At 46.2% G+C, this 19,175-nt stretch overlaps 1 protein-coding gene and 1 pseudogene across 1 annotated transcript; both read right to left on the bottom strand.

Annotated features, from left to right (window-relative positions):
• Window positions 1–4,535: 4,535 nt before the first annotated feature.
• On the bottom strand, window positions 4,536–5,606 carry LOC148542278 (P2Y purinoceptor 4-like). Its single transcript, XM_088469050.1, has one exon. It carries the CDS (start codon window positions 5,604–5,606, stop codon window positions 4,536–4,538), a length of 1,071 nt encoding a protein of 356 aa, XP_088325176.1.
• Window positions 5,607–17,634: 12,028 nt separating this feature from the next.
• LOC148542277 (lysophosphatidic acid receptor 6-like) lies at window positions 17,635–18,705 on the bottom strand (annotated as a pseudogene).
• Window positions 18,706–19,175: the final 470 nt, after the last annotated feature.

Raw genomic sequence — 19,175 nt, 5'->3', positions numbered from 1 at the left:
CTATGTAGCCTCTCCTATTCACCCACCACTCACACCTATGTCACTGTGTGCCCTGTGCACAGACTGCTATGTAACCTCTCCTATTCACCCACCTCTCACACCAATGTCACTGTGTGCCCTGTGCACAGACTGCTATGTAACCTCTCCTATTCACCCACCACTCACACCAATGTCACTGTGTGCCCTGTGCACAGACTGCTATGTAGCCTCTCCTATTCACCCACCACTCACACCTATGTCTCTGTGTGCCCTGTGCACAGACTGCTATGTAACCTCTGCTATTCACCCACCTCTCACACCAATGTCACTGTGTGCCCTGTGCACAGACTGCTATGTAGCCTATTCATCCACCACTCACACCTATGTCACTGTGTGCCCTGTGCACAGACTGCTATGTAACCTCTCCTATTCACCCACCTCTCACACCAATGTCACTGTGTGTCCTGTGCACAGACTGCTATGTAACCTCTCCTATTCAGCCACCTCTCACACCAATGTCACTGTGTGCCCTGTGCACAGACTGCTATGTAACCTCTCCTATTCACCCACCTCTCACACCAATGTCACTGTGTGCCCTGTGCACAGACTGCTATGTAGCCTATCCTATTCACCCCCCACTCACACCTATGTCACTGTGTGCCCTGTGCACAGACTGCTATGTAACCTCTCCTACTCACCCACCTCTCACACCAATGTCACTGTGTGCCCTGTGCACATACTGCTATGTAACCTCTCCTATTCACCCACCTCTCACACCAATGTCACTGTGTGCCCTGTGCACATACTGCTATGTAACCTCTCCTATTCACCCACTTCTCACACCAATGTCACTGTGTGCCCTGTGCCCAGACTGCTATGTAGCCTATCCTATTCACATACCTCTCACACCAATGTCGCTGTGTGCCCTGTGCACAGACTGCTATGTAACCTATCCTATTCACCCACCTCTCACACCAATGTCACTGTGTGCCCTGTGCACAGACTGCTATGTAACTTCTCCTATTCACCCACCTCTCACACCAATGTCACTGTGTGCCCTGTGCACAGACTGCTATGTAACCTATCCTATTCACCCACCACTCACACCAATGTCACTGTGTGCCCTGTGCACAGACTGCTATGTAGCCTCTCCTATTCACCCACCACTCACACCTATGTCACTGTGTGCCCTGTGCACAGACTGCTATGTAACCTATCCTATTCACCCACCACTCACACCTATGTCACTGTGTGCCCTGTGCACAGACTGCTATGTAGCCTCTCCTATTCACCCACCACTCACACCTATGTCACTGTGTGCCCTGTGCACAGACTGCTATGTAACCTCTCCTATTCACCCACCACTCACACCTATGTCACTGTGTGCCCTGTGCACAGACTGCTATGTAGCTTATCCTATTCACCCACCTCTCACACCAATGTCACTGTGTGCCCTGTGCACAGACTGCTATGTAACCTATCCTATTCACCCACCACTCACACCAATGTCACTGTGCCTGTGCACAGACTGCTATGTAGCTTATCCTATTCACCCACCTCTCACACCAATGTCACTGTGTGCCCTGTGCACAGACTGCTATGTAGCCTCTCCTATTCACCCACCACTCACACCTATGTCACTGTGTGCCCTGTGCACAGACTGCTATGTAACCTCTCCTATTCACCCACCTCTCACACCAATGTCACTGTGTGCCCTGTGCACAGACTGCTATGTAACCTCTCCTATTCACCCACCACTCACACCAATGTCACTGTGTGCCCTGTGCACAGACTGCTATGTAGCCTCTCCTATTCACCCACCACTCACACCTATGTCACTGTGTGCCCTGTGCACAGACTGCTATGTAACCTATCCTATTCACCCACCACTCACACCTATGTCACTGTGTGCCCTGTGCACAGACTGCTATGTAGCCTCTCCTATTCACCCACCACTCACACCTATGTCACTGTGTGCCCTGTGCACAGACTGCTATGTAACCTCTCCTATTCACCCACCACTCACACCTATGTCACTGTGTGCCCTGTGCACAGACTGCTATGTAGCTTATCCTATTCACCCACCTCTCACACCAATGTCACTGTGTGCCCTGTGCACAGACTGCTATGTAACCTATCCTATTCACCCACCTCTCACACCAATGTCACTGTGTGCCCTGTGCACAGACTGCTATGTAACCTCTCCTATTCACCCACCACTCACACCAATGTCACTGTGTGCACTGTGCACAGACTGCTATGTAGCCTCTCCTATTCACCCACCACTCACACCTATGTCACTGTGTGCCCTGTGCACAGACTGCTATGTAACCTCTCCTATCCTATTCACCCACCACTCACACCTATGTCACTGTGTGCCCTGTGCACAGACTGCTATGTAGCTTATCCTATTCACCCACCTCTCACACCAATGTCACTGTGTGCCCTGTGCACAGACTGCTATGTAACCTATCCTATTCACCCACCACTCACACCAATGTCACTGTGCCTGTGCACAGACTGCTATGTAGCTTATCCTATTCACCCACCTCTCACACCAATGTCACTGTGTGCCCTGTGCACAGACTGCTATGTAGCCTCTCCTATTCACCCACCACTCACACCTATGTCACTGTGTGCCCTGTGCACAGACTGCTATGTAACCTCTCCTATTCACCCACCTCTCACACCAATGTCACTGTGTGCCCTGTGCACAGACTGCTATGTAACCTCTCCTATTCACCCACCACTCACACCAATGTCACTGTGTGCCCTGTGCACAGACTGCTATGTAGCCTCTCCTATTCACCCACCACTCACACCTATGTCACTGTGTGCCCTGTGCACAGACTGCTATGTAACCTATCCTATTCACCCACCACTCACACCTATGTCACTGTGTGCCCTGTGCACAGACTGCTATGTAGCCTCTCCTATTCACCCACCACTCACACCTATGTCACTGTGTGCCCTGTGCACAGACTGCTATGTAACCTCTCCTATTCACCCACCACTCACACCTATGTCACTGTGTGCCCTGTGCACAGACTGCTATGTAGCTTATCCTATTCACCCACCTCTCACACCAATGTCACTGTGTGCCCTGTGCACAGACTGCTATGTAACCTATCCTATTCACCCACCTCTCACACCAATGTCACTGTGTGCCCTGTGCACAGACTGCTATGTAACCTCTCCTATTCACCCACCACTCACACCAATGTCACTGTGTGCACTGTGCACAGACTGCTATGTAGCCTCTCCTATTCACCCACCACTCACACCTATGTCACTGTGTGCCCTGTGCACAGACTGCTATGTAACCTCTCCTATCCTATTCACCCACCACTCACACCAATGTCACTGTGTGCCCTGTGCACAGACTGCTATGTGGCCTATCCTATTCATGTGACCGCAGGCTCAAAGCCCCTCTCCCCCCACCCCTTACCGGCTACATGGTGTCACACCTATCTCACTAATGTCACTGTGTGCCCTGTGCACAGACTGCTATGTAGCCTGTCCTATTCACCCACCTCTCACACCAATGTCACTGTGTGCCCTGTGCACAGACTGCTATGTAGCCTGTCCTATTCACCCACCACTCACACCAATGTCACTGTGTGCCCTGTGCACAGACTGCTATGTAGCCTGTCCTATTCACCCACCACTCACACCTATGTCACTGTGTGCTCTGTGCACAGACTGCTGTGTAGCCTATTCTATTTAAGTGATCGCAGACACAAAGCCCCTCTCACCCCACTCCTTACCGGCTGCACGCATGGTACCACACCTATCTCTTGCATTGATCGGGTCAATACATTTTGTTTCTGTTATCGCTCAGCTTTAACTTGACGGTTGGAGATGAAACAAAGTGTCGGTTATTTCTTGGAGTTTCTATTACACAATGACGCTGTTTACATGGAAATCGGTTTAGTCGTTTTTGCGCCAACTTGGAACAAGCAGACAGACACAGCGTTCTTATTATATTAGTATAGATTACATTTATTTTTTAAATTTTCTGATATACAGCGCCAGCGAATTCTGTTGTGATTTACATTAAGTTTATTATAGGAACCATTCCTTGCTTTTTGTTCCTGTCATGTGCTCTTAAATTTTGCAGATTTCACGGTTACATGAAGTGTGGAAAAACAACCTGTTCTCTCTCCCTGTGTGATGAGGGACGATCACACTCTTCCCCCCCGAATCTGCCAATGCCGACCCCCTTCGTGGCCGCACACTTAGTATGTTTTTATTTTTTTTGTAAGTAGGGGATCTGACCACACCTCCCTGACTTGGCTATGCCATACATGCCTACCCTCCTGGTTTTCGCGGGAGGCTCACGATTTTTCGGGTAACCACCCGCACCCCTGGAAGGGTAGGCATTTCTCCCGCATTCTGCCTACTCCCTAGTGACATTTTGGCATTTTGATATACAAAAAATACCTGCGCGCTTCTGAGTAGACCTTGAGGTCTTACTGACTTTGAGTAGTAAGTATTGATACACCATACACAAACGTTGTTCTCTTCCAGTGCAGGTTATTAATTTCTACTTAAAGTCACTCTTCACACCTATCTGACGCTGCTATCCCCATCTCTGTCGTGCTCTCAGTCGGTAGAGCACCACGGTGACGATCTTCTGAAGCTGACTCTACTTGGTTACCAAGAGCTTCACCTGTTGCACATCTTTGATCGTTACCACAGCTGTACAGAAAGCCGCACCAGCCGGTAAATATGTACCTAAATCTGTCTGAGGCAAAGCAGTATAATATGGGATCTATTATGCAATTTGCACCTGATAACATCCATGTAATATAGATGGCCACGTCTACCCTTTCCTGTAATGAACACAAGGCTGGAAAAAATAATTTGATTGTTCTGCCCATTGCTCTGGTGATATGTGTGGGGATATAGCAGATTATAAATATAATTAAGGAGACAAATATGGTCTGTATGGATTTGGACACCATGACTTTGCTGAGCGCATTCATAGGATTCACCATGAGAATATATCGACTCAGGAGAGTGTAGCAGACCAATGTTATGGAGAACGGAATGAGGGTACTGGAGCAGAGAACCACCCAATTCCAGATGAAAAATAAAACTGTCTGTTGAGTTTGATGAATATTAAGACATTTTGTAACTCTGTGGACTTCAGAAGGTTTTACAAAAAAGAAAGATGGAATTCCTTGCACACAGAGACAACCCCAGACAGCGAGGCAAAGTTTCGTGATGAAAGGCTTCTTGGTCCAGGCGGTTCTTTTAATATTACGTGCAACAGTAAAATATCTGTGGATGCTGATTAAAGTGAGGAAATAGATACCTCCATACGTGTGAGTGCTGAGCAGGAAGACCATACCCTGGCAGAAGACTGTCCCAAAAGTCCAGTGGTCGGTTAAGAAGTAGACAATGACCAGAGGAGCTGCCGGAGTGAAGATGGCATCGGAGATGGCCAAGTTGAACTGGAGAACCACAGTTGAATTCCAATGTTTTACCCGAAACCAGAAAATCCAAAGACTTATACAGTTCAACACGAAACCAACAAAGTAGATGAAACTCAGGAAGATTGGCCCAAAAGTGTTAATTGATTGAGGCTGGCAGCCGGTGCGGGCACCTGATGTGTTCAGCATCCCGAGAGGCCACTGAGCTGAAAATCACGTAACAGATTGTTACACCTAAGAAGGAATTTTAGAGTTCAGCTTACTAATGACATGGTTACTGTAATACTTTTCAAAAATAAACAAAATAACCACTACCCTTATCTCTGTTCCTCATTTGTAGGGTGCATAAATTCACTGGAAGCCAGTTATAAACAAATTAATTTAACCCATGCCTGTGCTACTATATTGGTTACAGCCTGATATCCAAGAACCAAGGTGTCACCAAATACCTTCAATAGTGTAATAGAGAAATAGAAGTGGTTCGTGTAGGTCTGGCACTACCTTAAATAAGCAAACTGTAAAAGGGCAAAAAATGTATTTCAACACATAAACTTGTGATAAAAAAAGCCTCCGTCGGCAGATCTTATGCAGGAAGACATGGATAGACAATTAGGCAATAATGACTATAATGTATAACTGGATGATGGATCTTAAAAGGGACCACAAGCAAATGAATAACACCAAAAAAGTGACACTCCTCTGGATTTATAATTAATACCCAAACCAGTGAGAACGCACCTAAATCGTCATAGATGCCTAAAAGAAAAAAGTTTTACACTTGCACGTCCATATTGATTAGTGCCTTCTATCATAAATTAGGGTAATGTGACAAGTAATTAAAAAAACTTCAGTAACCTAGAGGTTCCCACCATTGAAGTCAGTGGTGGGAACTGCTCATTGGCTGAGAGAGGTGGAGGTTTGCCTCTCTCAGCCAATGAACGCTCAGCCCCTGCATTTCCAAGAGAAATGTTGCAGCTGAGCCCTAATTCGCGAGGTACCATCCTTAGAGGATGGTACCTGTCTGTGGGCTCTGAGTTTTTTGTTTTTTTGTTTTCCGAAGACGTGGATGCCTATATGGACCGAAGAGGACTGAAACGAAGGGTAGGTGAGTATGGAATTATTTTATTTTACAGGTGTCGTGGATGTTACTGGACATGTGGACATGAATTGTTTACAGGGATTATAAGTGAGTATGGGTGAGTGTGAATGTGAGTGTGCATGTATGTTTAAATCAAATGATACTGTCACAGTGTGTGTGTGTCCTGTGTTTATTTCAATATTTCTTTTTCAGGTGAACTTGAGGTACCAGCGGACCCTTAATGCCCCATATGCTGGTACTTGTGGTTCTCCAAGTACCAGCATGGGGGGGGAGGCTTCTTGGGACCTCTAGTTCTTCAGTAAAACACAATATTAATCATTCTATTTTTTTTTTACACATTTACACAATCAACCCAGCACCCACCTCCCAGGGGTGCCGGGGATAGCCACAGGCTATCAGCCCAGACCAGGGGTGCCCTGGGGAGGGGGAGCTTCTTTATTGGTGGGGTCCCCTCCTCCCTGCCTGGGCTGACTAGGAGTCAGGTGTGGTTATGCTTGTAAGGGAAGGGGCATCATTTAAAAAAAAAAAAACTAACTCTTTACAGTGCGAGTTGCTTGTTCACAATGGCAAATCATCTAGATGCGTATTTTGCCATTGCGAGTTGTGGGAATGCCAGAAACATGAGAGATAGCATTTTCTCGCATTCTATTGCATCGTCCAAGTTCTAAAAATGTGAGAGTTTACTGCTAAACTTACCAATTTTTAGAACGGGAATCCTAATACATTCCGCCGATTCAGAGCGAGCGCTCTGGTCAGAGCGTCCGGCTCTGAATCAGGCCCACTGTGTGGCATACTGGGGGGCACTGGAACATACTATTAATTTGGAGGCTCTGTGTGGCATACTGGGGGCAATATATTTCAGACTGGGAGGCACTGAGGCATAAAATTATGGGGGGCTCTGTGTGGCATACTGGGGGCAATATATATCAGTCTGGGAGGCACTGAGGTATAATATTAATATGGGGGGCTTGGTGTGGCATACTGGGGGGGTCGATATGAGGCATACTTGGGGCACTTGGACATAACATTAATATGGGGAATCTGTGTGGCATACTGGGGGGGCTACTGTACGCAGATGCTCGGATTTGCAAAGCCGCAGGTCCTCAGTGTCCGTGACATTTGCATATTATCATACAGCAGCTGTGTATGGGATTGCTGCTGCAATGGATTTACCGGCATCTCTGAAACAGGCCCTCTGGCACTCTGCCAGTAGAAGCTGGTGATGGGGGCACCGCACTCAGGCCATCTCAGGCATCAATACGCCTCTGCTGGTCTCCAATGATGATGTTGCTCCATCCTCAGCAAAAATCCCCATGTGGTTTGTCCTGCTCATTACCCTGAAGAAAATAATGTGAGCCAAATATGGCCGACCATTTATATAACACAGACTGAGGGCCTGATTCAGAGCTGAACGCTCTGACCAGAGCGCTCGCTCTGAATCAGGGCCGTCCTATTTAAATGTGGAGCGGCCTTTTGGACGCTTGCATAGCTCAGCCACGCCCACCAAAGGGGGCGTGCTGTCAGTCACCATCGACAGCACGCCCCCTTTGGTGCGAGACCCCGAGCGACGTATTCCTCGTCGCTCGCCGGGTCTCGCGCATGCGCACGACGGAGCTCCCTCCGTCGTGCGCATGCGCATTCGCCCAACATCGACCCGCTTGCGAGCGACCTTCGCTCGCGAGCGGGTCTGAATGACCCCCTGGAGTTTGATAGCATATGTAATCTAATGGGGAGACATGAGCCCAATGTAACAGCCTGTGATTTGCGGCTCCCCCAGGACTTCGGTGACATAGCCCGTGGATTTTAAGCAGAAATTACTTTTATACGGTAAGAAGACCAGGTTTATCTAGCAGCTATATCGCCGTTAATTGCGCCAGTGCCCACAAATCACAGCCTGTTTGGGCCATACATTTGGGCCATAGTGACCTTTCTCATTGATGCTCTGGTTTGTGCGTAAAAGCTAAACTATCATATTAAAGGCAAAAGATTGGTGGTCGACTATTACATATGCCAACGGATTGGAGTTCTGTTATCAGAATAGTGACACCATCACAGGTCTGCTATCAGAATAGTGACACCATCAGAGGTCTGCTATCAGAATAGTGACACCATCACAGGTCTGCTATCAGAATAATCACACCATCAGAGGTCTGCTATCAGAATAGTGACACCATCACAGGTCTGCTATCAGAATAATCACACCATCAGAGGTCTGCTATCAGAATAGTGACACCATTAGTGGTCTGCTATCAGAATAGTCACACCATCAGAGGTCTGCTATCAGAATAGTGACCCCATTAGTGGTCTGCTATCAGAATAGTGACACCATTAGAGGTCTGCTAACAGAATAGTCACACCATCACAGGTCTGCTATCAGAATAGTGACACCATTAGCGGTCTGCTATCAGAATAGTGACACCATTAGTGGTCTGCTATCAGAATAGTGACACCATTAGTGATCTGCTATCAGAATAGTGACACCATTAGAGGTCTGCTATCAGAATAGTGACACCATTAGAGGTCTGCTAACAGAATAGTCACACCATTAAAGGTCTGCTATCAGAATAGTCACACCATTAGAGGTCTGCTATCAGAATAGTCACACCATTAGATGTCTGCTATCAGAATAGTCACACCATCACAGGTCTGCTATCAGAATAGTGACACCATCAGAGGTCTGCTATCAGAATAGTCACACCATTAAAGTTCTGCTATCAGAATAGTCACACCATCACAGGTCTGCTATCAGAATAGTGATACCATTAGTGGTCTGCTATCAGAATAGTCACACCATCACAGGTCTGCTATCAGAATAGTCACACCATCACAGGTCTGCTATCAGAATAGTCACACCATCACAGGTCTGCTATCAGAATAGTCACACCGTTAGTGGTCTGCTATCAGAATAGTGACACCATTAGTGGTCTGCTATCAGAATAGTGACACCATTAGTGGTCTGCTATCAGAATAGTGACACCATTAGTGGTTTGCTATCAGAAAAGTCACACCATCACAGGTCTGCTATCAGAATAGTGACACCATTAGCGGTCTGCTATCAGAATAGTGACACCATTAGTGGTCTGCTATCAGAATAGTGACACCATTAGTGATCTGCTATCAGAATAGTGACACCATTAGAGGTCTGCTATCAGAATAGTGACACCATTAGAGGTCTGCTAACAGAATAGTCACACCATTAAAGGTCTGCTATCAGAATAGTCACACCATTAGAGGTCTGCTATCAGAATAGTCACACCATTAGATGTCTGCTATCAGAATAGTCACACCATCACAGGTCTGCTATCAGAATAGTGACACCATCAGAGGTCTGCTATCAGAATAGTCACACCATTAAAGTTCTGCTATCAGAATAGTCACACCATCACAGGTCTGCTATCAGAATAGTGATACCATTAGTGGTCTGCTATCAGAATAGTCACACCATCACAGGTCTGCTATCAGAATAGTCACACCATCACAGGTCTGCTATCAGAATAGTCACACCATCACAGGTCTGCTATCAGAATAGTCACACCGTTAGTGGTCTGCTATCAGAATAGTGACACCATTAGTGGTCTGCTATCAGAATAGTGACACCATTAGTGGTCTGCTATCAGAATAGTGACACCATTAGTGGTTTGCTATCAGAAAAGTCACACCATTAGTGGTCTGCTATCAGAATAGTGACACCATTAGAGGTCTGCTAACAGAATAGTCACACCATTAGTGGTCTGCTATCAGAATAGTGACACCATCACAGGTCTGCTATCAGAATAGTGACACCATTAGAGGTCTGCTATCAGAATAGTGACACCATTAGTGATCTGCTATCAGAATAGTGACACCATTAGAGGTCTGCTAACAGAATAGTCACACCATTAGTGGTCTGCTATCAGAATAGTGACACCATTAGTGGTCTGCTATCAGAATAGTGACACCATTAGTGGTTTGCAATCAGAAAAGTCACACCATCAGAGGTCTGCTATCAGAATAGTGACCCCATTAGTGGTCTGCTAACAGAATAGTCACACCATTAGTGGTCTGCTAACAGAATAGTCACACCATTAAAGGTCTGCTATCAGAATAGTCACACCATTAAAGGTCTGCTATCAGAATAGTCACACCATTAGATGTCTGCTATCAGAATAGTCACACCATCACAGGTCTGCTATCAGAATAGTGACACCATCAGAGGTCTGCTATCAGAATAGTCACACCATTAAAGTTCTGCTATCAGAATAGTCACACCATCACAGGTCTGCTATCAGAATAGTGATACCATTAGTGGTCTGCTATCAGAATAGTCACACCATCACAGGTCTGCTATCAGAATAGTCACACCATCACAGGTCTGCTATCAGAATAGTCACACCATCACAGGTCTGCTATCAGAATAGTCACACCGTTAGTGGTCTGCTATCAGAATAGTGACACCATTAGTGGTCTGCTATCAGAATAGTGACACCATTAGAGGTCTGCTATCAGAATAGTGACACCATTAGAGGTCTGCTAACAGAATAGTCACACCATTAAAGGTCTGCTATCAGAATAGTCACACCATTAGAGGTCTGCTATCAGAATAGTCACACCATTAGATGTCTGCTATCAGAATAGTCACACCATCACAGGTCTGCTATCAGAATAGTGACACCATCAGAGGTCTGCTATCAGAATAGTCACACCATTAAAGTTCTGCTATCAGAATAGTCACACCATCACAGGTCTGCTATCAGAATAGTGATACCATTAGTGGTCTGCTATCAGAATAGTCACACCATCACAGGTCTGCTATCAGAATAGTCACACCATCACAGGTCTGCTATCAGAATAGTCACACCATCACAGGTCTGCTATCAGAATAGTCACACCGTTAGTGGTCTGCTATCAGAATAGTGACACCATTAGTGGTCTGCTATCAGAATAGTGACACCATTAGTGGTCTGCTATCAGAATAGTGACACCATTAGTGGTTTGCTATCAGAAAAGTCACACCATTAGTGGTCTGCTATCAGAATAGTGACACCATTAGAGGTCTGCTAACAGAATAGTCACACCATTAGTGGTCTGCTATCAGAATAGTGACACCATCACAGGTCTGCTATCAGAATAGTGACACCATTAGAGGTCTGCTATCAGAATAGTGACACCATTAGTGATCTGCTATCAGAATAGTGACACCATTAGAGGTCTGCTAACAGAATAGTCACACCATTAGTGGTCTGCTATCAGAATAGTGACACCATTAGTGGTCTGCTATCAGAATAGTGACACCATTAGTGGTTTGCAATCAGAAAAGTCACACCATCAGAGGTCTGCTATCAGAATAGTGACCCCATTAGTGGTCTGCTAACAGAATAGTCACACCATTAGTGGTCTGCTAACAGAATAGTCACACCATTAAAGGTCTGCTATCAGAATAGTCACACCATTAAAGGTCTGCTATCAGAATAGTCACACCATTAGATGTCTGCTATCAGAATAGTCACACCATCACAGGTCTGCTATCAGAATAGTGACACCATCAGAGGTCTGCTATCAGAATAGTCACACCATTAAAGTTCTGCTATCAGAATAGTCACACCATCACAGGTCTGCTATCAGAATAGTGATACCATTAGTGGTCTGCTATCAGAATAGTCACACCATCACAGGTCTGCTATCAGAATAGTCACACCATCACAGGTCTGCTATCAGAATAGTCACACCATCACAGGTCTGCTATCAGAATAGTCACACCGTTAGTGGTCTGCTATCAGAATAGTGACACCATTAGTGGTCTGCTATCAGAATAGTGACACCATTAGTGGTCTGCTATCAGAATAATGACACCATTAGTGGTTTGCTATCAGAAAAGTCACACCATTAGTGGTCTGCTAACAGAATAGTGACACCATTAGAGGTCTGCTAACAGAATAGTCACACCATTAGTGATCTGCTATCAGAATAGTGACACCATTAGAGGTCTGCTAACAGAATAGTCACACCATTAGTGGTCTGCTATCAGAATAGTGACACCATTAGTGGTCTGCTATCAGAATAGTGACACCATTAGTGGTTTGCTATCAGAAAAGTCACACCATCAGAGGTCTGCTATCAGAATAGTGACCCCATTAGTGGTCTGCTAACAGAATAGTCACACCATTAGTGGTCTGCTATCAGAATAGTGACACCATTGGAGGTCTGCTAACAGAATAGTCACACCATTAGTGGTCTGCTATCAGAATAGTGACACCATTAGAGGTCTGCTAACAGAATAGTCACACCATTAGTGGTCTACTATCAGAATAGTGACCCCATTAGTGGTCTGCTATCAGAATAGTGACACCATTAGAGGTCTGCTATCAGAATAGTGACACCATTAGTGGTCTGCTATCAGAATAGTGACACCATTAGTGGTCTGCTATCAGAATAGTGACACCATTAGTGGTCTGCTATCAGAATAGTGACACCATTAGTGGTCTGCTATCAGAATAGTGACACCATTAGTGATCTGCTAACAGAATAGTCACACCATTAGTGATCTGCTATCAGAATAGTGACACCATTAGTGATCTGCTATCAGAATAGTGACACCATTAGAGGTCTGCTATCAGAATAGTGACACCATTAGTGGTCTGCTATCAGAATAGTGACACCATTAGAGGTCTGCTATCAGAATAGTGACACCATTAGAGGTCTGCTATCAGAATAGTGACACCATTAGTGGTCTGCTATCAGAATAGTGACACCATTAGAGGTCTGCTATCAGAATAGTGACACCATTAGTGGTCTGCTATGAGAATAGTGACACCATTAGTGGTCTGCTATCAGAATAGTGACACTATTAGTGGTCTGCTATCAGAATAGTGACACCATTAGTGGTCTGCTATCAGAATAGTGACACCATTAGTGGTCTGCTATCAGAATAGTGAGACCATTAGTGATCTGCTAACAGAATAGTCACACCATTAGTGATCTGCTATCAGAATAGTGACACCATTAGTGATCTGCTATCAGAATAGTGACACCATTAGAGGTCTGCTATCAGAATAGTGACACCATTAGAGGTCTGCTATCAGAATAGTGACACCATTAGAGGTCTGCTATCAGAATAGTGACACCAATAGTGGTCTGCTATCAGAATAGTGACTCCATTAGAGGTCTGCTATCAGAATAGTGACACCATTAGTGGTCTGCTATCAGAATAGTGACACCATTAGAGGTCTGCTATCAGAATAGTGACACCATTAGAGGTCTGCTATCAGAATAGTGACACCATTAGAGGTCTGCTATCAGAATAGTGACACCATTAGTGATCTGCTATCAGAATAGTGACAGCATTAGAGGTCTGCTATCAGAATAGTGACACCATTAGAGGTCTGCTATCAGAATAGTGACACCATTAGTGGTCTGCTATCAGAATAGTGACACCATTAGAGGTCTGCTATCAGAATAGTGACACCATTAGAGGTCTGCTATCAGAATAGTGACACCATTAGAGGTCTGCTATCAGAATAATGACACCATTAGTGGTCTGCTATCAGAATAGTGACACCATTAAAGGTCTGCTATCAGAATAGTCACACCATTAGAGGTCTGCTGTTATATTAGCCACCAGACTGGAATTCTGCTTTATACACTGGTCACCAGATTTAGAGACCTTTTATTGAAGGAAAAATACCCTGTGGCTCCAGGAAACGTGTTACTGCCAGCGATAGTTCCCCTATGCACTGAGAAGCCTATTTAGCAAGCATTGCAGCAGTAAAAGTACAACTGTTACCAGTATAGGATCTGCATTGTACATCAGCCAACAACAGAATTTCCTCAGTTTTGTATATTTGCCGCCAGACTGGGGTCTGTTTTGTGTCCTACACCCCAGAATGGGCTCTGTGTTGTAGCCTCTGGAGTGAGAGGGGGAAGCAGACTGAGGTTCATGGTCCATGTTGTACACAAGTTTTGATAGTGGCCCTTTCGGTAACTATGTCATGTCTGTGGTTTTGTTGCATGACTGTAGTGTAATGACATAAACCATCACCTAGTGCAATAAACAAATATGTATTTATTTGCCACACATATACAGTATATCAAACACATTATGTTACACATAGGAGACTAGGACAAGGATAACAGATACCAGAAGCAGATATAACAGATTGCAGAAGTGGGACGATGCCTAGAATAGAATACAGTTATCACACTTCTTCATATTAACCACTTAAATAATATTTTTTCCAAAAATCGCTCAGAAATTGTCGTTTTGTGAAATGATTGAATTAGATCAAGAACAACTACATTTAAAACTTTCCCCGGTAGCTGCGAGGAGCAGTGCAGGGTGTACAAAGGGGACAGTGCCAGCGGCTCCAATTACTAGCTTTCCCCGGCGGCTGCGAGCAGCAGCACCATGTGTACACAGGAGCAGCCACCGGGTGGGGGGAGGGCGCCGGGCTGGCTGATCACTGTGACCAGCAGACACTGGGGAGGAACTGAAGGTGCAAAGAGTCCGGGATCTCCCTCTGAGACTGGTGGCAGTAGAAAGATTCCCCAAAGGGCGTTTCTGATTGGTCGCATCAGATATGACAACCCCAGGCAAGTAGTTAAACAGTGCTGAGCTTTTCTCAGAAATCTTCCATATCAGGGAAATAAAGGCTGACCGTAGCAAAGGAATATATCTGGTCGCTGTAATCTCACATAGCTCTCAAACATCCCATATTCACTTTCCTTAGCTTCTCTTCCTGCAGGAAATATTTACAATTCATTGACCAGCATAAGAAGACAAGAGCTGGAGGTTCCAATTCTTTCATATAATATAATGAGCCAGATCATTTTCTGGCATTCAAACTTTTTATTATAGTTATATAATTACTTGTGATTTGTGAGAATTTGGATGAACACTGCTCTCAAAGGGATGGGGGAGGGGGTTGGTGCGTGGGGAAGCAGTCGGGAAGCCGACGGATGAAATCCCGACCGCCGGCTTCCCGACTGTCTAATCCCAGCAAATGTCGAAATCCAGACGCCTGTCATTAGACCTATGCCGGGAGCCCGACACCCGCCAGACCGATCGAAGGTAAGCAGGATGCCGGGCGACGACAGCCGCGGGGAGGAGGGTTAGGTTTGGGGCTCCCGGGGGGGACTTAGGGTTAGGTACCCCCCCCAGGAGGGTTAGGCTAGGGGAAGGGGGGTTAGGGTTAGGCACCCCCCCTGGGAGACTTAGGCTGCGGGGAAGGGGGGTTAAGATTAGGCACTTGGGGGGAGGTTAGGGCTAGGCACCTCTAAGGGAGGGTTAGGGGGGGGGAATTAGGTTAGCAATACTTACCAAAAGGACGTTCGGGATCTTAACCTCCAGCGGGCTGCCACTCTCGGGATTAGAACCGCCGGCTATGCGTCCTGTGGTAAACCGATTCCGGTGCGTGTAAGGTGGAGAGTGGTGGTTGGAGGGTGGAGAGGGGATGTCTGTGCGCAGCTCTCCTAAGAGGTGTCCGGTCTCTTAAATGAACATATAATGATAAGGGTAGGCAGCGCTGCACAGGTGAGAAAGGGGGGATGGGAAAAGGCAGCAGCCTGGGGATGGGGTGATGTTGTCAGGTAATATTCAACTAGTGTGCAGATGATGTGCAGTAATTATGTGAACAAAGACTATTACAATAAGTATAGGATGAACTGATGTTTATTCGCAGTGCACAATATGAGACACAGTGCTCGTTGACTACTGCGGGTCTCTTCTATACTTAGAATCGTATGGTGATCCTAGTGTTGTTCAAGGGGAATGTGAATACTCTGTATATCTGAGGGTGAAGGAGTCAATGTGAGGATGGCCGGCGGGCTTGCGGCTGACTAAGTCCGGTCATAGTCCAGTGCTAGAGGCGGCGTCCCGCTTAGGCTTGGTCACTTACCGGTAAGTGTTGAAGGTATGTAAGTTGATTGATGGTCCTTCATGTCCTTTTCGCTGTCGGTGAGCTGGTGTTAGACCGTGGACACGTAATCCTGTGTCCGCTCGGTCCTGGCTCCTGTAGCGGATCAATCAACTTACATAACTTCAACACTTACCAGTAAGTGACCAAGAGTAAGCGGGACGCCGCCTCTAGCACTGGACTATTGCCGGACTGAGGCCCTGATTCAGAGCCGGATGCTCTGACAGAGCGCTCGCTCTGAATCAGGGCCGTCCTTCTGAATTTTTAGAGCGGCCTCCTGGCCGCTCGTATAGCTGTGGGTGACCACCCACAGCTATAGCGAGCGGCCAGGAAGATGGTCGCGATGGTCAAGACCATCGCGACCATCGGGCTTGCGACGAGACCCTTGCGGTAGGGTCTCGTGGCCGCAAGCCCTGGAGTGATTTTGGCTCTATCAGAGCCGAAAGCACTCCCACTAACATCACTTGTGATGTCAGTGGGGCCGGCCCCAGACGGTAGGCGTTCCCATGGGAACGCCTCTGTCTGGCCAGCCACGCCCCCGGCACGCTCACCAAAGGGAGCGTGCTGTCACTCACCATCGACAGCACGCCCCCTTTGTAGCGAGACCCATAGCGACGGCTTGCCCGTCGCTATCCGGGTCTCACGCATGCGCACGACAGAGCTGCCTCCGTCGTGCGCATGTGCACTGGGCCAACATCGACCCGCTTGCGAGCACTCAGCGCTCGCGAGCGGGTCTGAATTAGGCCGTGAGTCAGCCGCAAGCCATCCTTACATTGACTCCTTCACCCTCAGATATACAGAGTATTCACATTCCCCTTGAACAACACTAGGATCACCATATGATTCTAAGTATAGAGGAGACCCGTAGTAGTCAACGAGCACTGTGTCTCATATTGTGCACTGCGAATAACCATCAGTTCATCCTACACTTACTGTAATAGTCGTTGTTCACATAATCACTGCACATCATCTGCACACTAGTTGAATATTACCTGACAACATCACCCCAACCCCAGGCTGTTGCCTTTTCCCATCCCCCTTTCTCACCTGTGCAGCGCTGCCTACCCTTACCTTTAGTTGTGATTTGTGTACACAAAAAAAAGCAAAGCTACCTGACCACTTCTGAGTAGACCTTGTGATCCCACTGACTGTATAGAGCAGTAAGTATAACAGATAAAAATTATGGGAATGTTGTTCTCTTCTGCTGCATTTTATTTATTTCCATTGATGATCAACTTTCACACCTATCTGACACTAATATCCCCATCTCTGTCATGCTCTCAGTCGGTAGAGGACAATGGTGATGATCTTCTGAAGCTGACTTTACTTGGTTATCGAGAGCTTCATCTGTTGGACTTCTTTGATCATTACCACGGCCATACAGGAAGCCGCACCAGCCGGTGAATGTGTACCTAAATCTGTCTGAGGCAAAGCAGTATAATATGGGATCTATTAAACAATTTGTTTGTGCTAACATCCACGTTATATAATAGGCGACCTCAACTCTGCCCAATAAAGAGCACAAGGTTGGAAAGAATAATTAGAGTGTGACGCCCATCGCTCTGGTGATATGTGCGGGGATATAGCAGATGAGAAATATGATTAAGGAGACGAATATGGTCTGTATGGATTTGGACACCATGACTTTGCTAAGAGTGTTCATAGGATTCACCATGAGAATATATCGACTCAGGAGAGTGTAGCAGACCAATGTTATGGAGAAAGGAATGAGGGCACCGGAGAAGAGGATGACCGTGTTCCAGACAAAGTATAATACAGCTTGTTCACTTTGATAAAAACTGAGACATTTTGTAACTCCGTGAACTTCAGAGGTCTTTAGAACAAAGAAAAAAGGAATTCCTTGTACACAAAGACAACCCCAGACAGCGAGGCAAAGTTTTGTGATGAACGACTTCTTGGTCCAGGTGGTTCTTTTAACATTTTGAGCAACTGTAAAATATCTGTGGATGCTGATTAATGTGAGGAAATAGATACCTCCATACGTGTGAGTGCTGAGCAGGAAGACCTTACACTGGCAGAGGAATGTCCCGAAAGTCCAGTGGTCGGTCAAGGCATATACAATGATCAGTGGAGCTACCGGAGTGATGATGGCATCGGAGATGGCCAAGTTGAACTGGAGAACTACAGTGGAGTTCCATTGTTTTACCCGAAACCAGAAAATCCATAGACTGATACAGTTCAACACAAAGCCGACAAGGATGATGATGCTCACAATGACGGAGAAGATGGGGTTAACTTTCTGAGGCCGACAGCCGGTGTAATTCCCCGATGTGTTCAACATCTCGATGGGCCACCGAGCTGAAAATCAAACAACAGGGTGTTATACCCCCACTTTAAGAAGTGAGGCCGTTGTCATGGCAACCAGTGATGGAATTAAGAGAAAAGTATAGAAAGTTCTGGAGAGTTCAGAGGACACAAGAAGTGAGGGGACGGGGGTGAGTTGAGAAATGCTGAAAAGCTGAGGGCAGCTTGTGAGAATAATGAGCTGCAGACAGACTGGAGTAATGGAAAGAAACTGTTGGTGGAAAGCAAGTGTTCTCCATAGAGAGAGAGGGAGGAAGACAGGCTGAGGGTCTGACAGACTGCACTGTAAGAAGGATAAGTAAAAGTGAAAAGTATAAAGGGAGAGATTTATCAAACCTTCTAATGGGGATAAGTGGAGATGTTATACGTTTCCACAAGTTAACTTGACTACTTTAACCTCTGAAGAAGGCAAGTTACTAGTGAGGCCAATCCCCAGCCGTTTTGCCA

The sequence above is a fragment of the Taudactylus pleione genome, unplaced genomic scaffold (genome assembly GCF_031769625.1).
Source record: "Taudactylus pleione unplaced genomic scaffold, aTauple2 ptg000013l, whole genome shotgun sequence".
NCBI lineage: Eukaryota > Metazoa > Chordata > Amphibia > Anura > Myobatrachidae > Taudactylus > Taudactylus pleione.
This window is presented reverse-complemented; position numbering and strand designations above follow the sequence as displayed.

Coding starts and splice junctions, on each gene's coding strand:
- LOC148542278 (XM_088469050.1), bottom strand. CDS start 5,606: ATGCTGAACACATCAGGTGCCCGCACCGGCTGCCAGCCTCAATCAATT.